The sequence below is a fragment of the Diceros bicornis genome, chromosome 2, assembly GCF_020826845.1.
Source record: "Diceros bicornis minor isolate mBicDic1 chromosome 2, mDicBic1.mat.cur, whole genome shotgun sequence".
NCBI lineage: Eukaryota > Metazoa > Chordata > Mammalia > Perissodactyla > Rhinocerotidae > Diceros > Diceros bicornis.
The window spans coordinates 3,327,511-3,352,062 of record NC_080741.1 but is presented as its reverse complement, the minus strand read 5'-3'; the positions used below and the strand labels follow the sequence as shown (position 1 = coordinate 3,352,062).

The 24,552-nt window shown below is 36.6% G+C and overlaps 1 protein-coding gene across 1 annotated transcript; it reads left to right on the top strand.

Annotated features, from left to right (window-relative positions):
• Positions 1-5,766: 5,766 nt before the first annotated feature.
• On the top strand, positions 5,767-22,966 carry LOC131411361 (arylacetamide deacetylase-like). Its single transcript, XM_058550135.1, is given in 5 exon segments — positions 5,767-5,881; positions 12,460-12,687; positions 15,171-15,240; positions 16,563-16,734; positions 22,367-22,966. Coding segments are annotated over 5 exon segments (1,185 nt in total).
• The last annotated feature ends 1,586 nt before the right edge of the window (positions 22,967-24,552 follow it).

The window sequence follows — 24,552 nt, the reverse complement described above, 5'->3', positions numbered from 1 at the left end:
ATGTGTAGTTACAACTCATTGTTAGACGAAATACTAAAAAGAAAGCAAACATTAAAAGGAGGTTTAAATCCCTCGTCTGCAAGAGAGGCAGCGTGATAACTCACAGTTAAAGGAAAACTTATTCACTAAACCAACATGTCCTGAAAGGCCGCTGGGCGCCAGACTCTGGGTGGGGTACAGCCAGACTCAAGCTCTCAACGGTGAGTCTCTGCTGGGAGAGAAAAGCCGGAAAATGATTCAGACGCTGCCTGTGCTCTGACAGTGTGTCTGTGACTGAGGGGGTGCGAGGGTCAGAGTGGAGCCTGTTCGGATGCTCTCTTCAGGGAGGCACAGGTGCTCACTCGGCTTGTAAACCCCATGGCACTTACAAGGCTTCTGAGCCACAAGGCTTGCCACCCTGAGGGAATTGCAGAGAAGGTGAGGACACCAGCTATTTCTTTAGCCTTGTGCAAGCATTCAGTCTTGGCTCTCAGAGGTTGCAGGATGACGCAGCTGAAAATCCTGACTGTGGGAGAGAAGTTCCCCAAGATTTTTTGCGTTCCCTGACCACAGCCGTGTGGGCCAGTCCACGAAGGAAGCGGCCGATTTGTCCCCTTCCTGGTCCACTGTTCTCTCCTGCTTCCCATCACACAGCTGGTGGCCCTGCCAGGTTGAGGCACTGCCTTGCAATATTAATAATTGCCTAATTTCGAACGGCTTGTGTGCGTGCAGCACGATTTATGTCAGTGTCGGCCTGTGTTTTTCTGCAGCAATAAATATCACTTTAGTTAAATCCCTTTGGTCCATGAACAACTGAGATCCCATCTGATAAATAGATTGCTGTGGTCAAGCTATTTTTCCTAGATAAGGTGACAAGGTTGAGGGGAGTAAACGCAACCACTTTCGCAATGGATTTCTCTCTCTCTGAGATCTTTTACAGTATCCACAATGATATTTCAAGTTCGCGAGCAGATTTCCGAATTCTTGGAAAGAAAGATAGGTGTTAATTGAAAAGCTGAGATGAATTTGGTGAGAATCATACGCTCTCAAATCACAATCATTTTCTAAGCATGTGAGAAAAGCCTTAATTTGCTATTGGAAGCATATGTAAATCTTAACGCTTAATTGGGTCACAGAGAATAAGAACTTAGATTTTAGTTCTTCTTTAAATTCTAACAGCATTTCCATGAACGTTTTGGAAACTTAATCACAGCTGCAAGATTGGGAGTCATACACATCTCTGGCCTGGGTGGAAGTTTGTTGAATGTGAGTAAACTGAATATCAGGAAGAAGTCAAGAACTTGACTCACCAACAAGCTCTTGTGTCAGTATTTTTACACGCTGTGTCTGGTGCTCGGATGTGCCGTCGTTTTTATTTCCTTTTCTGTTCTCCAGGACACAGATTCGTGTAGTGGAAAGATGTCCCCTCCTGGTGAGCAGTGCTCTCTCCTCACGTTCTTCCCCACGCACCACGCTTCTCTCTGCTCAGTATCTGCTCGTAGATGAGGAGGAGACCCGTCCTTCAGCTCACGCCCGAAAGCCTGCTTGCTGGAACCTTACACAGTGTGTATGATCTAAAAGGGCGGGTGCGATCCAGGTGCACAGTGGGGAAAAATCAACAAAAGCTTTTCCACATCCCTGTAAAGGCTGCATTCCTTTCATTTCTAGAATTCTGCTTGGCACGCATTATCTCATTTCTCCATTTTTTAACAGGTGAATAATCCACCAGCAGTCAAGGAGAGGAAGGTTTGGATTTCCGTTGGTCATTACGCCTTTATTCCACTATGCCTTCTGCACTGTGCAATCGTGGCCTTTTCTGTGTGTCCCCCAATGTGCAGGAGGAGTTCTTAGGGTTCATGCATTAAGTCGCTGCACTGCATATTTCAATCCAGCAGTTTGGGCAGCGCCAAGGGGTAAGTTCTTTAAAATAGGGGATGGGTTAGTTCTGATCCATCTGGGCATGAATTTTGATTGTGTTCCTTTCTCACTATAATGTTAATAATAATAATATGTACAGTGATAGTCATAGTAATTATAGCGTTACCATTTATTGGGGACCTCCTAGATGCCAAGAGCTATGCTTAGTTCTTTATATTTGTTTGTAGTTTAACTCAAATAACCACCCTATTAGATATGAATTAACATGTCTTTATCATAAATGAAATTATTGCATTAAGAATGATCTAAGAACCTTCCCTTTGATGAGATAGGTAAAATTATGTAAGTTTCAATTACCTCATCTTTAAATGGTAAGCGTAATATAGACTTATTATATTTTTAAACAAAAAATGCCTTTATTATTTAGGCTATGATTGAACAGCAAAGGGCTTATTTAGCTCTCTGTACCTTGCTCTTACTCAGAACTCTAGCTTCTGGATCTCCAGCACATGGCAGACTTGTGATTACTTTGGAATTGAACTGGCCTCCACGTGATGAGTGCAGGAGTGCACCTGCTGCAATTCCAGCTGAAGTCCACGGTCTCAGCATCCTGTCTGCTGTCGCCCTTGAATTCCTCTCTTCCTTCTTGGCATTGTGTAAATGAAACATAGAGCTCGGTCAGATAGATCACTAGGCCTTCCAGCTCGGGCAGTGAGAGTCGTCAAGAAGACAACCTGCTCCAAATTGTAATATTTTGAAGAGAAACGCACACACATACACACACTCACGCAAGAGTGGGGAGACTCCTGAGAAAGCTTCCCTTGTGGTGTAATGTTGGGGAGAATGGCAGCTTCTGCAGAGAGTGACAGATGTCGAGCAGGGCCCTCATCCTCTCTCTCTGGTGCAATGAAACCTTAATAAGCAAGTGAGGGGGCACCATGGTGGTTGTCCTTCGGGCACTGGTGAGGACACACTGCAGCTCTCAGCGGGACCAAACAGCAGCGACAAAAACACCCTCCATACGGTGGGGAGGAGCTCCATTCAAAATGAGAGTACTGCAGCTAAGAAAGCAATCTGCTCTTCATCCCTATTGAAGATAGTTGAGAGATCAGACTGTAAGATACTTAAAGCACACAATGTGATGATGCGATGTACGAACACATTGTGAAAGGATTCCTTTATCCAGTTAATTAACACAGCCATCAGCTCACAGACTTACCTCTTTTTTTCTGGAGAACATTCAAGTTCTACTTTCTTAGCAAATTTGAATTATACAGAACATTGTTATCAACTGTAGTCACCATGTTTCACATTAGATTCTCAGACTTTATTCATCTTATAACTGAAAGTTTATACCCTTTTATCAAACTCTCCCTATTTTCCTCAACTCCCAGCCCCTGGCAACTACTTTTCTACTCTCTGTTTCTCTGAGTTTGACTTTTTTTAAATGGATTGCACATATAAGTGATATCTGTATCCGTAAGAAGTATCTGTCTTTTTCTGTCTGGCTTATTTCACTCAGCATAATGCCCTCCAGGTTCAACCATGTTGTTGCAAATGACAGGATTTCCTTCTTTTGTTAAAGCTGAATAATTTTCCATTCCATATACATTTCACATTTTCTTGATCCATTCATTTGTTACAGACACTTAGGTTATTTCCATATCTTGGCTGTTGTGAATAATGCTACAATAAACATTGGAGTACAGATGTCTTGATATCGGTCCTGGCAATGATTTTTCGGGTTTGACACCAAAAGCAAATGCAACAGAAGCAATAATAAACAACTAATTTGGGACTACGTCAAACTAAAAAGCTTCTACACAGCAAAGGAAACCATAACAAAATGAAAAGGCAACCTATGGAATGGGAGAAAATATTTGCAAATGACATATCCAATAAGGGATTAATTCCCAAAATATACCAGGAACTCATATCATTCAACAGCAAAAAAACATTTAACTCTATTAAAAAATGGGCAAAGGATGTAAATAGACATTTTTCTAATGAAGACATACAAATGGCCAACAGGTGCATGAAAAAGTGCTCAACATCACTAACTACCAGGGAAATGTAAATCAAAACCAGAATGAGATATTACTTCACATCTGTTAAGATGGCTGTTATCAAAAAGACAAGCAATAACAAGTGTTGGCAAGAATATGGAGAAAAGGGAACTCTTGTGCACTGTTGGTGGGAATGTAAATTGGTGCAGCCACTATGGAAAAGAGTATGGAGGTTCCTCAAGAAATTTCACAAAAGAGGAGAATCTGAATAACGAAGTTTAACTTTCACGTATCTATTTTATCTGAGAAAGGTTTGCTTTTTTGAAAGGAATTTATAGCCCACAATTTCTATTACTTATATTTATTACTGTGACATTACAAATTTTCACTCTAATGTTCTTTAAATTAAACTATGTAAAAGAAACTGTGGTGAGCAAGGAAAAATAAAGAGTGAAAGAATAGAGAGAAATGTGATAGGTGATCTTCAAACATTTTCTCCTGGGCCTTCAGCTGCCATTTATTCCTGTCCACTGCTCTCCCTACAATCAAATCATAAAACAGAGACTATTGGGTTTCGGGTTTTTTTTTTTTTTTTTTTTAGTGCTGAGTTAAATGCCAGGCAGAGTACACATATCAGACAAGAAATTCACTAAATAATTTCCTGAGGAGGAAAAGAAGACATTTTTAAGTACTAAGAAGTGAAGGGGCATGGTATCCAATGGCTGTGGTAATTAAGAATTGAAAACCAGCTCTCTGTATAGTACAGATGAGTCCATATGTCTGTACAGAATTGGTAAAACAAGTCCCAGTGATCATAGTCAGGAAAGAATCTTCAGCTAGATTCAGGTCAAAGTTACTTAAAGTTCATGGTTCTTTAAGACCATTAGTGTCAGGAGAGTTGTAGTGAAACGCAGCATTAAGTTCTGATTCTCTCCTGGGCAAGCGCTGCTGTAAGTTGAAATTTTTCCTTTCATATCACCCACCCTCCATGCAGGATTTCCTTTGACAACACAGAAAAAGGTGATTATCCGAATTCTTTTTCTTGTTTTTCTGGAAAGTAGAACAGTGACAAAGAAAAAAATATTATGATAAAGTCAGCAGATTTAGCTTAAGGACATACCTAGGACACCTTCTTCTCCGGTATAATTCAGTGGACTTATCTAACAACGTATCAATCGGGGTTATGTATTAACCAAGATAGAGTTTGAAAGAGCAATTAAGCTGAGAAATGCACTTTAAAAATTGGGCTTGCACTGTCTACTGCAGTGCCTTTTATTTACAAGATCCTTTATCTGGATCCCGTCTACCAAACCGTGGCCCTTCCTGAGACTTGACACAAAGTTACCTTTGCAACCAGGTTCTCCATTATTCACTCCAAACCACTCCAATCACGCAGAGTACTTAACTTCAATTTGCATATAATTATTTGGCTTTTATTAAAGATATAATAAAGATAAAGATATATCATTAAAAATATATCAAAACTTTTTGATAAATCTCTTTGCTTTTCTCTCTCCTAGGGTGAATGTACTTCTACTATATTTCCGAGAATATTTGAGAATTAGCATACTCTTCTCTAAGTTGGTGTTCCACAGATTTTTGTCCAGTGACTATCTGAAGATATAATAATGCTGGCAGATTTAACAGAATTCCCCAGAATATGAGTATTCTCTTTTACAAAGTGCACACTGAATTTGAGCCCTATTTGCAGCACTACTCCTTGAACTTGCCACCTGACAACCTGTTATGCTAATAGTGAACTCTGTGGCTAGAAGTTAGATAATAGCTCTGGGTGGGGCTTGACCAATGTCTATTTAGTTTCAGGCACTGAAATGAAATATAGTACTGTCTTACTGAAGAAACGAAAGAATTACAATATGGGCAAAAATCCTTTTACTTTCTGATGTTGGGAATCCTCATAGCATCTTATATCTAAATACCCCTCCCAGATAATGTTGAGGAACCATGGAAAATAATACTGCTTAATGCTGTTTTCAAAACAATATCATATTTGGTAAGTGAAAATGTAATGTTTATTACCCAAGAGAGGCAAGTTTTCTGAAATTCTTGTTTTTGTTTTTTGTTTAAGATCTACATGCCTTTGGTTTCCTCTCGTGAAATTCTGCTGACTTCTTTATAATATCTCTGAATGATCTCAAAACAGACCACTAACAGGATGACCACGGAGGCGTTCAGGTTATATTTCTAAAATGACCCATTCTAGTAGCAGTAAAGTGAAAAATAAATAGGTGACAACTTTTTGTTTTACTTTTTCTACATATGTGTCATTTTAAACTTACATAAAACTCAGAAGTCATATGTTTGAGCAACTCTGTAATTATGACATTTAAGCATTAATATTGTACTTGGAGTGTACGCTGTAGACATGCAAGTAGGTTCTTATGAAAATGTACTGTAGATTGACTGATTGCAAGATGCCTAATGAAAACCATGAGTGGTGTGGTTAGTGGCAGTGGAATCATGACCCTCTTGTATCTCTATTATGACTGACTACTGTGCTGGGAACCTGACTCTGTTTATTTCCTCTAAGTCTCCCCCTACACCACTACAAAATTAACCTTCTCTCTCTCTCTTTACATATATATATAAATACGTATATATATATATATATACACATATATGTATTCTTTTGTATACTTCATAGGGTTCATTATGTGCATAAAACATAGTTTGTTTAATCAGGCCTATTTAGGTGGAAATTTTTGTTCTCGTTAGTGTTTTGTTACCATAAACAATAAAATAATAGTACATGAATAACATTTGGAGGCTGGGTTTTGTCTATGATAAACCCATGAGGTAGAATTGTTGGACCAACTGTAATTTTGCTAATTATTGCAAAATTGCCCTGTAACAATTTTCCTTTCTTACCAACAGGGCGTGAGAATATCTGTGTCTTAGCTTTTTAATGAAGTGTGTTGTAATTCTTCTGGATTTTGTTTTTCTAGTAAAAATGGTAAATTCTATCGTAGTACAATTTGATTTTGTGTTTCTCATATTAAGAGTAAGTTTTAGAATCTTTTACATTTAAGAGCAATTTGCATTTCTTGTCCTTGAATTATCTGAAAAGAAAGCTTCTTAGTCCTAATTTTTAATTGACTTTTTGTTCTTTTTTCTTTCTTTCTATACTAGGGAGATTAGGCCTTTGTGGAAGAAAGTGCACATTTTGTTCCCAGTTTGTCTTTTGTCTTTAATACAATAAACTGGCCACAACGAAGTATTTTTTATTATTCTTCTTATTTTAAAAACTATAATTTATCGGGGCCGGCCCCGAGGCTTAGCCGTTAAGTGCGCGCGCTCCGCTGCTGGTGGCCCGGGTTAGTATCCCGGGCGCACACCAATGTACCGCTTCTCCGGCCATGCTGAGGCCGCGTCCCACATACAGCAACTAGAAGGATGTGCAACTACGACATAAAACTATCTACTGGAGGAGGATTAGCAATGGATGTTAGCTCAGAGCCAGTCTTCCTCAGCAAAAAGAGGAGGATTGGCATGGATGTTAGCTCAGGGCTGATCTTCCTCACAAAAAAAAATTATAATTTATCAACATTTAAATTATAGCTTCTAGACTTTGATAAATAGTTAGAGAGGTCTTCTCCAAATTGTGGTAGAATTCACCCAGAGTCTCTTCCAGCGCCTTCATGATTTCCTGTTCAGATTTAAATCTTTGTTCCAATTGGAATTTATGTTAATAAAAATGAGAGATATAGATTGAACTTTGCTTTTTCCGGCTTGCTATCTCAGTACTATTTCTTTTAAAGTCGCTAGTGATTTGAGATCAATATAAAAGATTCATGCAAGTCAGGCCTCTAAGAAGGTGTCAAAAGGAAATGCCTCCTACATTATCCACCAAAAAATATTAGATAAAGATAGCATGGTGACTAGTACAGTGCTCTAGGAAAAAGGATGGTGGTGCATTCCATAGAAAGGGGTCACATTCCCTTAAATGCACAGCAAGTGGCCAAAAATCAGAGCAAAAATGGCAGTCCGGAGCACCGTACTCAAGAAGACTGGAAAACTGTCCCAGGAGCCCACCATGAACCCAAGTCCTGGATTTTTTTTCTTATGTTTAAAGGTTCACTTGCATTTAAAGGAGCATCACCCAGTCGGTGAATGTCTATGACTTCCAAACTTTCGGCTGTGATAAAGATGAAGCTAAAGTCCCAAAATTGTTCAGGGAAATGCTTTTGGAATTTAAATGATAACTAAATCTAGATTTTGTGTGACTAATAGATGCCAATGATTAATTATGTTTCCAGTAGCAAATCAAGGCTCTTCCCCAAGCTTGGGAAAATATTCTAGTTTGGATTTATATGATTCTTGCCAATTTCAACTCTGCTTCTCAGTAAATGACTTCCTCTCTTTCTGAGAATCTTGGAATCTGCTCACAAACTTGGAATATCAGGTTGTGATATCTCTGACATCATAGACGCTGAAGAGTTCTAATTGAATAGAGACACAACAAATTTGATGTACCTCGTCTAGGTCAAACAGCGTGACCCAAGAAAGTATAATTTGTGAAATGTACTGTTATTGGATATTAGGGAACAAAGAGGCCACCTAATAAATCTACCTTTATTGCTGTAGAAAAACACTAAACCTGCTAAATCAGGACTGACCTGCTGTAAATCGAGGCAGCACATCACTACAGCCATTTAAATTTCAGACAGTTTGTTAACATCACCCCCAGCATTTCTCACTGGCACGACTACAAGTTGTATGAAGGAAAGCAGGAGAGGTTATGGACTGGGGAGGGGACACTAATTTGTCTGCTAACTTCATGACTGGACACTAACGCTATTCATCAGGGAGCCCTGAGACTCTGCCTGAGAGGCTCAGGAAATAAAGATTTTCTCTCCCAGAGGTAGCCTTTAAGGTGAGTCATACAGCGACTACTGTGTGCCAAGTCTGGGAATGCTTACATGAGGTTAAGAAGATATCGGATGCCTTCACCTTTGTAACTGTCAACTTTGTTGCTGTTTTTATAGGCACGTTGGTGTTCATGATATGGGCTAGCATATATGCTCCATATGAAAGCATCATCATAGTCTAGCTCCTGATCTGCACACCTATATCATCCAAGATGTGCATTTCAAACTACATAGCAGAGCTGGCTAGGTAATTTGTAGAGCCCAGTGCAAAATTAAATATGAGTCCCCTTGTTTAAAACACAGGAACAAAATTGCAGTTAAAGATATTAAGTTATAAAGCTTTTTCCTTTAACATTTTATTACTTACGAAATATAATGGGGTAATAGTGGCATATGAGTAACAAAGTTAGAAATTGCAAAAATATATGTTGATGTAATTTTATATAATATAATGAATAATAATTTATTAATGTAATATTTTGATTAATTATAAAATTTTTCTTATATATGATTATATAATTATAATTTATAATATATTATATTGTATAAATTATAATTTCTTATATTTATAATTATTTTATATAATTATAAAATAAAATCAGTTGCTCTTGGCAAATGCAAGATCACAATTAATTTTTAATAATCTTTGAGAAGGATCATTTCTGCCGATGCAACTGTTAGTGGAGCTGTGAAGAGTATTTTATAGGCAGTGACAACATTGGATACATTTCAGATCAATTATTTCAAAATATAAATTTCAGTACACCTAGAACTGATGATTCTTGTGGAATAATTTTTCTAAAAAGATTTAACTCTTCATACATCAGTTTCATGTAAGTCTGAATTTAATTTTAAATGTACATTTATACAATGGAATTTTAACATTTTCTCTGACATTACTGATAACTTGTGGAGGTTGTCCAAGAAACTGCTTATAATTCAAAATGCCCATTTATGCATCCTATTGCTTTATCTTCAATTGAAAAGAAAAATTAATTTAAAAAATGTCTTCCTCTTTACTAATTGGTTCATCCAAAGCTTCATATGAAGATAGTGGTCTTTTCTAACAAATACAGCAATCTTTAAATTTATTTTCTATTTCTAAGCCTTTGGATATATGCTTTGCAGTGTTGTAGCAGTTTTCAAAATCAGAGACTAAATTATTTGAAGAATTCTTTAAGTTCTGCTATGCATTATTGCAATGTCTATGTATATATTTTTATTTTGTAATAATTCGCTGAAAGTTTAACTGGTTGAAGACCCACAGTTCCTGTCCCAGTGCTCAGGCAAGAGGTTAAATATCTGTGGCATCTGAGGATGAATGGAGCAAGCCAGCTTCCCACAACAGTCCCTACGCTGCACCCTTGCAGAGCCTCTCCTTTCCTCAGATCCAGGCCCCAGACAATCCCTCCAGGCCACGCTGTGCCCTGAACTGCTCCCTGTTTGCATTTGCACACATGCTGAGTGGCCTGGGCAACTGATCTTAGCACACACTGCCTGCTGTCCCATAGACCTGCAAGCCTGAGCATCTAAAGGGATGTCCTTTCGCTAATGTATGATATTGGTAAATTGCATCTTCTGTGTTTTTTTTTCCTGAGAAGTCTAACTAGAGGTTGATCAATTTATGGTTTCTCTTCAAAGAATTGATCTTTAGTTTTGTTTATCTATTTTCAATTTTATTGATTTCTGATTTTTTTCTCTAGTCTCTCCTTCCTCCATAATTTGTGTCTAATTTGCTTTTCTGTATCTAAGTTCTTAATGGGGGAAGCTGAGATCGCTTACTTTTGACCTTTCTTCTCTTCGAAAGTACTCATTTAAAGCTATAAATTTCCCTCCAATCAACGTTTTATCTGCACTCCACAAATTTTCACATGCTACGTTTTCATTTTCATGTAGTTCAAAGTAGTTTCCAATTTCCCCAGAGATATCTTTTCCTTGGCCAATGAGTTACTTAGAAGTATGTTGTTTGATTTCCAAATAATTGGGGATTTCCCATAAATCATTATGATTCTGATTTTTATTTTAATTATATTATGGACAGAGAGCATACTCTGTATGATTTCAATCCTTTTTAACTTGTTGAGATTGTTTTCCCAAATTTGTCACATGGTACATCTTTGTGAAAGTTCTACGTGCAGTTGAAAAGAATGTGTATTCTCCTGTCATCGTGGGGGATGTTCTCAATGTGTCAATTAGTTTTGCTAGGTTGATAGTTTTCTTCAAATTTTCTGTTTATTTTTCTGATTTTTGTTTACTTACTCTATCAACTAATGAGATAGGGGTATCAATCTCCAACTAATAATTTGGATATTTCTATTTCTTCTTTCAGCCCTGTTGCTGTAGGCATGTACATGAGGGTTTGCTATGTCTTCTTGGAAAACTGGCCTTTCTGTCATTATGAAATGTTTGTATTTATTCCTTATAGGTATAAACTCTTTTCAGAAGCTTATATAAATATATTTCTTTTCCTTAACATCATTGTATTTAAGATTTCTCTTTTACCAATTTACAATTTGAATAAAATTTGGACAAATGAGGGGTGGTTAAAACAGTGCTTATTCTACCCTCTTGTCTTAGAAGCCATACCTTTTGAATTATATATTTGAAAAATGAGTATTTTTGATCCTTGGAGCCCCAATCATTCTAGGCCTTTCATGAAACAACTGAAGTCTTGGAGTCATGACGTCTTCTGTCCACTTTGTCTATCGAATTGTTGATCTATTTCTTATTTTTATGAGTTTGTTGTATATTCTAGATACTAGTATTTTCTTATTTAAATGTATTACAAGTATCATTAGCCACATTGTGGCTCATATTTTCAATAACTTTATAAGATATTCTGATTAATATAAATTCTTAATCTTAACCAAACTGATTTTATCAATATTTCTATCATAGTTTCTGGGCTTTTTAAAATGTGTTTGTATGTTTTAGTAAACTCTTCTTAAGGGCTCTTTCCTCTCCTGCGTCTTCTTGTTTCCAGGAAGTGTAGTGATACCAGATAACTTGCACTTCTCTACCACTACATTTTTGTTTTTCTCCAGGTTAAGCTCATTTAATCTGCTTAAAAGGCCTTCTGCTCAGTTGATCATCCAAACTCTATTTTCCCTTCACGTCTCAGTTCAACTACAAGTTAAAAACCCTTTTCCTTCCCCAATATTTTATAACTTAGGTCTTCCATTTGGCCCTGATCTATTTGAGAATGAGGAGCTTGCCTGGTTCTGCTGAGTATTCACAGTGTTTAGCACACAATTATATATTCCATAATATTCCTATTGGGTGAATGCATAAGCAAGGACTAGTCTCATTTATGGTAACTCAGCATCTGGATATCTATATTTTCTGGTGCTATCATGGCAGAATTTTCTGAGAGTATGTAATGAAGACTCTTTGGGTCATATCGAATATTAATGTGCACTTCTTTGTTCAAAAACATTTTTGAGGGCCGGCCCCGTGGCTTAGCGGTTAAGTGCACGTGCTCCGCTGCTGACGACCCAGGTTCGGATCCCAGGCGCGCACCAACGCACCGCTTCTCCAGCCATGCTGAGGCCGTGTCCCACATACAGCAACTAGAAGGATGTGCAGCTATGACATACAACTGTCTACTGGGGCTTTGGGGGAAAATAAATAAATAAATAAAATTATAGAGAAAAAAACATTTTTGACACTTAGAATGAGTATGTGTACGTGTGTGTGTTTCACTTAAGACCGTCTTGCTGAAATGTTGGGTCTAAACCACTTAACAGAATTCATGATAATCATTTCAAGCTTTCAAGATGTTCCACCAACATCAGATGAAAATGTAACCGTGAGAGATACAACATTTAACAACATTCCTGTCCGTGTATATGTGCCAAAATGGAACCCAGAATCATTAAGAAGGAACTTATTTTTTATCCATGGAGGTGGTTGGTGTTTGGGTAGTAATGATAAGTGTGATATGTTGGAAATTCACTTTATATAGTATAATTGACTATTTTCATATCATAATCTTCAAATTAAATATCATGCTCCTGCTTCTGAAACTCATTTCATTAAAACAACATGAATCAATAAAAGTTTATTTTTTATTTATTTATTTATATGTTTTATGAGGAAGATCAGCCCTGAGCTAACATTCGATACCAATCCTCCTGTTTTTGCCAAGGAAGATTGGCCCTGGGCTAACATCCATGCCCACCTTCCTCTACTTTACATGATACGCCGCCACAGCACCAAGCCGTGCATCAGTGCATGTCTGGGATCTGAACCTGCGAACCCCGGGCCGCCACAGTGGAGCACGAGCACTTAACCACTGTGCCACCGGGCTGGCCCCTAAATAAAAGTTTATTAACACTTGGAATTTAAAACATTTTTTTTACAAAAATTACAGGCTTCTGACCCTACCACTCACTGACAGAATTTACAAATTTTACAGGATGAAGATTAAGCTCCTTAGCAAATAAAACATCTCTTTGTATTTTGAACTTGCCAACACATTGCTGGAAATGCCTTATTTTTCCTTCAAGACTCAAATAATTCTTTTCCAAGTCTGCTTTCCTAATGTCCCCAGAGAGGGGTGGAAAAACTATAAGATTCCTCTTGGGAAATTAAATGTTGAGGTAGAGTCTTCTTTCTTCAGTTGCCTCCTGCTTCATGGTATAGAGCTAAATCATGGGTTGTCTTTTCCTTTTCATTCTTTTCTCCAACAACATTTCTGTCTCTTTCCCAGATCAAAATGCACTCCAGACAAATAATTCAGTTTTTGTGTTGAAATAAGACATTTAGTGCCTTTCCCTGGCATGGATTATTGCAATGGACAGGATAATAGATTAAGAGTAGAGAGACTCTGTTCAAGGCCAAAGCCCGGGCTGCCAGGAGTGTGGTTGACAAGGGACGGCTTGCCAGTTTGCTCCCCTGGGTCAGTGCCCTGTGATGGAGCAGGGAGCCAGAGCAAGTCCAAACAGTCCTTCCAAGAGTGGGCCCAGGGCAGGGGCCCCAGTTACCTAGGTGTACGGGGGGTTCTGATTGCCAGTGTTCTAGGTTGGGTGACTTAGAGAGTGCTGGCATGAAGCTGTTCTAAAATAGTGAAGGAAGAGGTGACTTAGTCATGCCAGGTGACAAGAATGGTCAGAGATAAAGGGAAAGCAAGAGAGAAGAGAACAAGAAGAAAGAGGGTGGATCAGCAGGACCGATGATGGAGGAATCCTGAAGTGTTAAAAGAATGCCTCCTGGACTTGGACACTTTTTGTTGATTGTGTGAGGGCAGAAATTATAGAATGGTAGGATCTTAACTCAAGCATGATGGGTGAATAGTGGAGGAGAGATGAAGAAATTAAAGCAGTGATTATAGTCTTTCAAGAAGCTGTATTGAGGAGGGAAAATGAGAAATAAGGAGTGAGACCAAAAGGAAATACAGACCTGAGAGAGAGTCTTCTGTTTGTATATTTCAGGATGAGAGAGGCTTGAATAGAAGCAGTAAGTACCAATGTGGTGGAGAAACGAGGATGGTGACTGGGGCAGCACAGTCCCAAACGCAATGGGAGGGAACCGGAGTGAGATCCAAGGGCAAAGGACGGCCACACACAGAAGAGGGGACAAGTCTTGCTGTGAGAGGGAAGAAAAAAGAAGCCTTCAGTGGAGAGACTGTTGGCAGTGGGAATGTAGAAAGTAATTGAGGGGTTGTTGCTTAATGATTTCTACGAGTAAGAGGTGTTGTCAATGTTGTTGATGAAGTTGTGTTTCTAAAAAATTTTTACAAGTTTGTCTTTTAAATGGACCCCATTGCTCAAAGCTTTGCTCCTCAAACCATTTTGATAAAGCTGTCCCTGTGTGAGTGCCGACCCCCAACACACACACACACACACACACACACGCACATACACACACACATATAAACACACTTCTCTTAGAAAACATATATATAACCTTGCAGTCTGTAGTCTACTCAAATCCATCCTAAATTCTTCCCAGAACCCCCAGGCAGATTAATGAGGGATCTCTCTTATATCTCAACACTACTCTCTCCTCACCTCAGTTAAGGCAACTATTTTTTTATTTCTGTGGTTGACCTATATCTCTGCCCCTACTGCCATAAATGTGAGCTCCTTAAAGTCTGAGAACATGTCTCTTCAAATTTGCATTCCCAGCCTCTAATTACATGCCAGTTACGTAACGGGCAGCTAAACAAAGCTGGTTTGGAAGAGCAAATGGAAAGGAAAGCTGACCAACGGCCAGCGAAAGGATCGCTGAGAAGAAGAATCCGCTCTCTACTGAGATGTGATATGTGCATCGATCAACATGAACCTAGTATTAGATTTATTCTTCATGTAGTATCTCAAGATTAATGGGAGACATATAAAGTCATCACAGTAAATTTTATTCTTAACAGTATCATTTTCCGATTCTCATTAATATTCCCATTTTTCTTTTATTTCAGCTTTTAACACCTATGGCCTTCTGTCAAGATGGACAGCAGGCAGACTAGATGCAGTTGTCATATCAGCCAAGTAAGAGCTGTGTTGGTTTGTTTTTCGGCCAGATGCCTTACATACCAACGTTCACTCAAGTATAGTGAGTGCTTTATTATGTTAAAAATTAATCTACGTCACTGATGACACTGAGTGTGGACAGAAAAACCTAATGTCAGAGGCTGTCCAGTTCAGCGTCAGAAAGAAACGACATACACATATAGGTCAAGAAGGAACAAAAGCCTTCAAATCAAGAAGTTGTTGAAGTGAAATTAACCTACAGTATCACATAGACTTAACCGCCACCTCTGGATTTTTATTCCTCATTAATTAGTAGAGTATTGAGGATGAGGGATTTGGAGCTGGAGGACTGGGACAAAACGTAGGCTCTGCAAATTGGTAACTATGTGACCTGAAAAATATTTAACTTCTAATAATAATAATTTGCATCTTTCAGCATTGATATGAGGATTAAATGTACAGTGCTTGGAATGGTGTCTAGCATCTTGTAATCTATCGATGAAATCAACTATTACCCAAATTGACTGTGGAAGTTAAGACAGAACGTATCTCAAATCACATTCTAGAGCACACTTTAGGAAGAGGAGAAAAAGAGTTTGAATTTTCTATCGAATACACTCTCTATGAGAACCTACTTAAACCCAAGAAAATGTAGAATATATGGACAAATGTAGCAATGGTCATATGTCAAATTGAAATATTTTGATAAGGTGAAAAAGTAATCCTGGAGATACAAATAAGTAATAATAATAACTGATTACTGTAAAAGATGTAGCAATGACCAAATAAAATGAGTCTGGAAAATTTTTAGCTAGGAAAAGAAAACAACTAGGGAGTATTTCCCTAAGATTGAACCAAATTGAGTGTTCAAAATTTTAATTGTGTTTATAAAAATTACAATGTTTATTCATTGCCAGTCAAATTTCATGATTAGGAAAAACATGTCTTTCAATAAATAGGAAACATCCAAATATCATGTTGGTAAAAACTAAATTTTATGGGCCCACCCGGCGGCGCAGTGGTTAAGTGTGCGCGCTCCGCTTCGGAGGCCCAGGGTTCGCAGTTTCGGATCCCAGGCGTGCACGGATGCACTGCTTGTCAAGCCATGCTGGGGCAGCATCCCATATAAAGTAGAGGAAGATGGGTACGGTGGTTGGCCCGGGGCCAATCTTCCTCAGCAAAAAGAGGAGGATTAACATCGGATGTTAGCTCAGGGCTGGTCTTCCTCACCAAAAAAAAAAAAAAAATTTTACTTTTGATTACGGATTGGGAGTATATGCCTTGTTTTTGCACATGAGTAAAAATTAATGATTAAGGAAACATTATTTTTCTACCTACAGCAGCAGACTAGCCCCAAAGTATCATTTTCCAGTTCAGTTTGAAGATGTATATACTGTATTAAAATGGTTTTTACACCCAGAAGTTCTTGAAAGCTATGGTGTAGATCCTTGGAGAGTCGGTATTTCTGGAGACAGCGCTGGAGGGAATTTAGCTGCAGCTGTGACTCACCAAGTAAGATGCTCAGCATTTTCATTTATTATGTGTCTTTTTAATCTTACATTTAATAATATTTAATTCATACATTTAAATTATAAATATATCCATAATTTTCCTTTTACTTATTCAGGGAACATTGAGAATAACAATTTCCTACTCTAATACTTCTTTTTTATGTAAAATTCTGATACAGTTTACTCTATACTGGCCTTTTGAATGAGTGAAAATCAATAAATGATAGCAATAACCATAATTAGGAAGTGAGAAAATTGTATATACTCTGAGTATATTTAGAATATATATTCAGAATACTATATATATTGTAATATAATATAATACATGTATATATGCTTGCTAGAAGCAAATACAGATCATCACTAGGAGAAGACAACATGAGAGCCTAGGTTATAAGATATTTCTAAAAATAATTTTTTTAATTTCAATAATCAATAGAGAATTGAAGGTAAGCAGCTACCCAGTCAAAGAGGGAAATAAGAACTAGGTAACAGGAAAAAAATCACCCAGATTCAGATATTGTTATCATTAGAAAAGAATGTTTTAATAGAATGTGTTTAATATAAATAAAAGTATATTTTAAACCTTGGGAATATGTTCCTGGAAGGAGAAACTATAAAAAGTGCTGTGAGAGATTTGAAAAATAAATAAAACTTCAAAAAATGAAAACACTAACCATAAAAATTAAATGTTCAACATAGGTTTTTTTTTAACATTTTATATCTTTAGAACAGTTTTAGGTTCTCATCAAAATTGAGAGGAAGGTAGGAAATTTCCAATATACCATCTGCCCCCACACATGCATAGCTTCCCCCATGATCAACAACCTCCACCAGGATGGTACATTTGTTACAATTAATGAAATTACATCGATACATCATAGTCACTGGAAGTGCGTAGTTTACTTCTAATAATAATTTGTATATTTAATTTTGTTTATAAAAATGACAATGTTCAGTCATTGCCAGTCAAATTTCATGATTAGGAAAAACGTATCTTCCAATAAATAGAAAACATCCAAATATTGTGTTGGTCAAAACAAAATTTTACTTTTGGTTATGGATTGGGAGTACATGCCTTGTTTTTGTACATGAGTAAAAATTAACAATTAAGGAAACATTGTTTTTCTACCTAGGGTTCACTCTTGGTGTTGCAAGGTAGGTGTTTGTTAGTATATTAACTGCAACACAACAATATAGAAAATTGGAAGATAGATCAGAGAAATATCCATAATATTGAACAGATACAAAAATACAAAATAGAGAGAATAGACACCAAGAATATGGTGAGAAAAGCTAATATGAATATATTCTTCAAGTCTGAGGACAAAACGAGGACATTTTTTGACAAACAAAATTCAAGAGAATTCACAACCCAGCATACTGACACTGGGATTTTAAATAAGATATTTCAAGCATAAATGGACATTAATCTAAGATGAAAGGTCAAAGAGGCAGGAAGAAATAAAGAGCACAAAAAAAGTTGTAAATATATTGATAAACCAAAATGAGCATTGACTTTATAAAATAATAATAACTATGTCCTGTGAGGTTTAAAATTAGAAAGAAATTAATATACACAATGAAAATAGCCAATACATCAAGGGAATAATCAAGACATTAAAGTGTTCTAACAAGTTTCTATTGTCCAAGAGGACAATAAAGATATAATTAATATTATACATTGATAAATTATGAGTTTTATTTTAACTCCTAATGTAACCTAATGTAAGAATTCCAAAAAGAATGTACAAATAAAAAGATATCACAGGAAAATGGAATAATAAAACAATCTTCCAAAAGACTGCAAGAGAGAGAGAAAAAAATTATAGAATGGGTGAGACAAACAGAAAGCACAATAATAGATTGTGAACTTAAACCAAATATATTAACAAATATTTTAATGTAAATGGACCAAAAGTTTTAGGTAAAAGATACAAAATGGCAAACTGGATACAATTTAAAAATCCAACATAAGTTGTGTAAATGGAATGCAGTGAAATATAAGTTTTGCATGTAAATATAAGTATAAAGATGGAAAGACAAAAGGTAGAAAATGTATATCATGAAAACACTAATTACAGTATAATTGTTTTATCATCAGATTGAATAACGTTAGATGCAAAAACTATTACTAGAGTTAATGTGCAACATTCCTAATGATAATTCCGTTCACCTGGAAGAAGAAAAAAAAACGATGAATTTATATGCACTTAATAACATAGCCTCAAAATGCAAAGAGCAAAACTGATAGACACAAAGGACAAATAGATAAGTTAACAGCAAAAATGGAAGAATTTTACTAACCTCTTTCAATAATTGTTAGAACAACATGGCTAACAAATTTGAACTAATGAATACAAAATAATAAACAGCAGAATGTACATTGTTTCCAAACACACAAAACAATTTTTTTTAATCAAGCATACATGGGATTATAAGCCAAGTCTCAACCAATGTCAAAGGACTGAAATCATACAGACTCCTGCTATTCATAGCATAGGCTGTGTAATAGCAGCTCTGCAGCATCTGGGCGCTTGTTAGGAACAGAGAATCCTGGGTCTTACCACAGGCTTCCTGAATAACAATATGTACATTAACAAGAATTCCAGATGATTTGTATGCACAGGAAAAGTTGAGGAATCAAATTATTTTGGTTATGTCCTCTGTCCACAGTTACCATTAAGCTTTGAATTACTGATAAAATATAACTAAGAAACTCTACATGTTTTGAAATTAAGATACTCACTTCTGATTAATCCAAGTGTGAAAGAAGAAATCATAATGGAAATTTGAAAATTTTGGAACTGCATTCTAATTAAAATATTACATATCATGCTTTATGGCTTACATCTATATCAGTATCCAGAGGAAAATATACAGTCTTAAATAAATATATAAAAATGACTAAAATTAACAAGTAAGCATTCATTTCATGAAATTAAGAAAATAAAAATAGTGTCTCAAAAGTAAAAGGAAAGGTGAAATGAGAGAGAAAAGGAGAAGAGAAAGATGAGAACACAAAAAAGTGAAATTGAAAACAAACACAATAGGATCAACAAAGTCAACAAATAAGTAGTTTCTTGAAAAAAGTAATAAAATTGATTAATCTCTGGAGAGACTGACCAAGCAAAAAGAAGGAAATCATAATAAACCAATATAGGGAATGAAACAGGAATATAACTAAATAACTTACAGATATTAAAAATACAATACAGTAGTCCCCCCCCTCATCCATAGTTTCATTTTCTGTGGTTTCAGTTAGCTGTGGTCAACAGTGGCCCAAAAATATTAAATGAAAAATTTCAGAAATAAACAAGTCATAAGCTTTGAATTGGGTGCCATTCTGAGCAGTGTGATGAAGTCTTGTGCTGTCCTCCATCCTGCCTGGGACACGTGTCATCACTTTGTCCATCATATCCACACTGTATACACCACCCTCCTGTGTCAGTGAGTAGCCATCTTGGTTCAGACTGACCATCATGGCATCACAGTGCTTGTGTTTAAGTAACCCTATTTCACTTAATAATGGCCCCAAAGTGCTCTTGGTCTCTTACTGTGCCTAACTTATAAATTAAACTGTATCATAAGGCTGTATGTATCATAGGTTTTAGCACTATCCACGGTTTCAGGCTTTCACTGGGGTCTTGGAATGTATCTCCTACAGATAACAGGGGACACTTTGATCACCTTTACTGCAATACATTTAAATTTAGCTGAAATGGAAAGATTAACTGAAAAAAGAACTGACATAAGAAGAAATAAAAAGTAAGGAATATCCTACTACCATGAAATATACTGAATGATAATTTTAATATATTTTCACACACACACTCTAGGATCAAACTTCAAACAAAAATTCTAAAAAGTATTTTAAAAAGAAATATCTCCACTCCTAAAATAAAAAAATTCCAAAAAGTAGGAAAACTTGCATTTTGAGAAGCTAACATACCTTGATTCTTAACCTGACAGGGTCAGTTTGAGAAGTAAAAATTACAGGCACTCACATTTATGAACATAGATGTGAAATCCTAAACTCAAATACTATCAAACATAATAGAGGAATACATTAAAAGGGTAATATATCATGATCACCTTGAGTTTATTCTAGTAGAGTGTGGTAAGTTTAACATCAGAACAACTATTACTATAATTCTTGAAATTAACAATTTAAAGGAGAAAAATCATATGATTATCTCAATAAAAGCAGATTGTTTACAGATAATTTTCATCATCTATATAGATGAAACAAATTAGCAAACTAAGAATAGAAGAGAACTTCCTAAATTTGAAAAAGTATGTAAACAGAAATACAAGAAACATCATACTTAATAGTTAGTTATTAAAAGTTTTCTCCTTGAGGGGCTGGCCCCATGGCCTAATGGTTAAGTTTGGCATGCTCTGTTTTGGTGGCCCAGGTTCAGTTCCCAAATGTGGACCTGCACCACTCGTTGGTGACCATGCTGTGGCGGTGACCCACATACAAAAAATAGAGGAAAACTGGCATGGATGTTAGCTCAGGACGAATCTTCCTCAGCAAAAAAAAATAAAATAAAGTTTTCATCTTGAAATTGGATACACATTACCACCACTTCTATTTAAAATTGTACCTGAAGTCCTGGCCAGTGCTCTAACTGATAAGAGAGCAATACTGATTTTGTGTGCTAATCAGCTTGACTCTTCCTGAGTATGTCAGTGCTTCAGACATATACAAAATAGACTTGGTAGTGTTTGGAAAAAGACAACGTTTTCAAAGTCTGAAAATTGTAAGTAATTGACGCAAACATTAATATGTAAAAAAAAAATCATGAGTTAGTAGAAACATATTTTCTGACTGGTACCATAATCATTTTGTCCCAGTAGCAGAAGTACATTTCAGGAAAATTAGCTTGAAGAAAACTGTAAAATTCTACTGTTCCTGGAAAAAGAAAGGAACTAGACCTAGAAATGACAGAGCAGGGCTCAAAAAATTAAAAATTAATAGTTCCGCATGATTTAGATTTATCCAAGATCTAACATCTCTTTAGTATCAGAGCCAAAAAAGAAATGGCAGGGGCCGGCCTGGTAGCATAGTGGTTACATTCGCATTCTCTGCTTTGGTGGCCCGGGGTTCTCGGGTTCGGACCCCGGGCATGCACCGACACACGGCTCATCAAACCATGCTGTGGTGGCGTTCCTCATACGAAATAGAGGAAGATTGGCACAGATGTTGGCTCAGGCCCAATATTCCTCACCCAAAAAAAAAAAGAAATAGCATTCCTCCATATCTCAAGTCTCATTGATGTACTAAGATATTTGAAATATTCTTAATAACAAGAAAGAGGATCCAATATATGTGATGCCTCAGATTATAAGTCTGGGTTACCTAAGTATGAAATTCACATTATAACAAAAGATCCTCTCTCACATTCTTTAAGGAGAGTGATACTGATTTTTTTTTAAATTAAAACTTACATTTAATTTATGAACATCTAGTATTAAAAATTGTTTAATATTAAGACTTTTATCAAGATGTGTATTTATGTTTTATTTTTAGGGATTTTAAATTTAAGAATAACTTTGTGCATTGCAGTTATTTTATTTTTTAAGTTAAAGTGATTTATTTAAGCAACATATTCTAATTGTTTTTTCAGCTCTTAGAAGACCTAGATGTCAAGATCAAACTCAAGATCCAGTCTTTAATATATCCTGCCCTTCAGAATTTTGATTTGGATTCACCATCATATCGAGAAAATTCACATTTTTCAGTTCTGTCCAAATCACTCACGGCCAGGTTCTGGAGCGAGTATTTTACTACAGATAGATCACTCGAGAAAGCCATGCTCTCCAACCAACAGGTACCTCTGGAATCAGTTCATCTGTTCAAGTTTGTTAATTGGAGTTCCTTACTCCCTGAGAAGTTTAAGAAAGGCCACATGTATAAGAATCCAACTCATGGTAGTTCAGAACTAGCTGAAAAATATCCAGGCTTCCTAGATGTGAGGGCTTCACCTTTGCTGGCCGATGACGACAAGTTGAGTGGTTTACCCCTGACCTATGTTATCACTTGTCAATATGACGTGTTAAGAGATGACGGACTCATGTACGTTACTCGACTTCGGAATGCTGGAGTTCGGGTGACCCATAACCAAATAGAGGGTGCATTCCATGCAACAATTTCTTTTCTGTATCTTGAAATCGGTTATAGAACAGCAAATCAGTATATGGGCTGGCTACATGAAAACCTGCAGTAAAAATCTGATTGATATGGAAAAACACAAGCCCCAGTATTTCAGGCAAAAAGAACAAAGACCCAATGAATTGATGTTAGGAATACATGTTTTATCCGCAACAGTCTCCCTTCATGCACGTGTCAATAATAGTTGTTACTGTCAGTGGATGATTTTTATACACTAGTCTAAGAGTAATTCACTCACTTTTGTTCCTTAGGGTATATTAGATTTTATTTTTCTGTTATTGTTATCATCTCTAGTTTTCTTACTGTTTTTTTTCTTGCTTGATAAATTTTATCATAAAAGTAATGTCGGCTTGTTTAATACCAAGGCTTCACTCAGCATTGTTTCAGGGCCTTTGGAGAAGCCCCACTTATCACTAGTGTGAATGAAGTTGTCACTCTTGCCAAATATCTTTGTCCCAGTGCAATATCAGCTGTCTACCATTGCAAGATACGTTTCTTAATGTACCACCCAACTCCTTAGTCCAGTCCTCTTTACCAAATTATGCAAATTCTCTTCTGTTTCAAGTTTGCCTAGTGACTTCAGCACAAGGACATGATTGCTGAATTTTGCCCAATATGGTTGCTGCGTATATTGAGAAAATCATATGATTTTTTTTCTTTATTCTGTTTATTTAGTTGATTAATCTTCAAAGGTTAATTAAATTTTGCACTCCAGAGATAACCTCCACAATGGAATACAATATGTTTTATATATTACTTTTTCTGTATTAGTAACTTGCTAATATTTTGCTCTGGATTTTTATCTACATGCATGAGGAACATTGATCTATTCATTTCCCTTTTCTTGTAATGTCCTCCAGGTTTTAGTATCATGGTAATGCTGGTCTCACAAAATGAATGGGGATACTATTTTGTGAGAAAGTTTGTGTACAATTGATAATATGTCTTCCTTAAATATTTGAAATAACTGAAAATCAAAGCTATCTGGGACTACATTTTTCTTTGTGAGAAAATTTTTAATTATGAATTTAATTTCTGCAGTAAGTATAGGGCTATAACACTTTTAATTTTCTTAATGCTAGTTTTAGTTCTTCATTTCTTTAAAAAAGATTAGCTACTTAGTAGTAGAGAGTTTCTAAAACAGCTCCCACCCCCTGGTGTTCACACACGTGTGTAGTCTCCTCCCTTCACGTTCCCTGGACTTAGCATTTGCCTTTTAGGTAGAGAGCATGCAAAAGTGAGGGGACGTCACTTCCAAGATTAGGTTATAGAAGCCTGCGATTCTCTCCTCCTGGCAGTCTCGCACTCTCTCTCCTTTGCTCACTCTAATGAAGCAAGCTGTCAGGCTGTGATCTGAGAGCAGGCTTCCCTCAACAACCCATTGGAATCCAAGGCCCTTAGTCTGACAGCAAGCAACTGAGTTGTGCCAACAATGATGTCAGTGAGCTTGGAACTGGATCCTTCTCCAATTGAAGCTGTAGATGAGCCCAACACCATGATTGTTGTTTTTGAAAGACCCTGTAACCGAGGACCAGCTAAGCTGTGCTGAATTTCAAACACACGGAAACTGAGATATTAACATCATTCTTTTAAGTCACTGATGATTGTGGTCATTTGTTACACAGCAATAAGATATTTAAT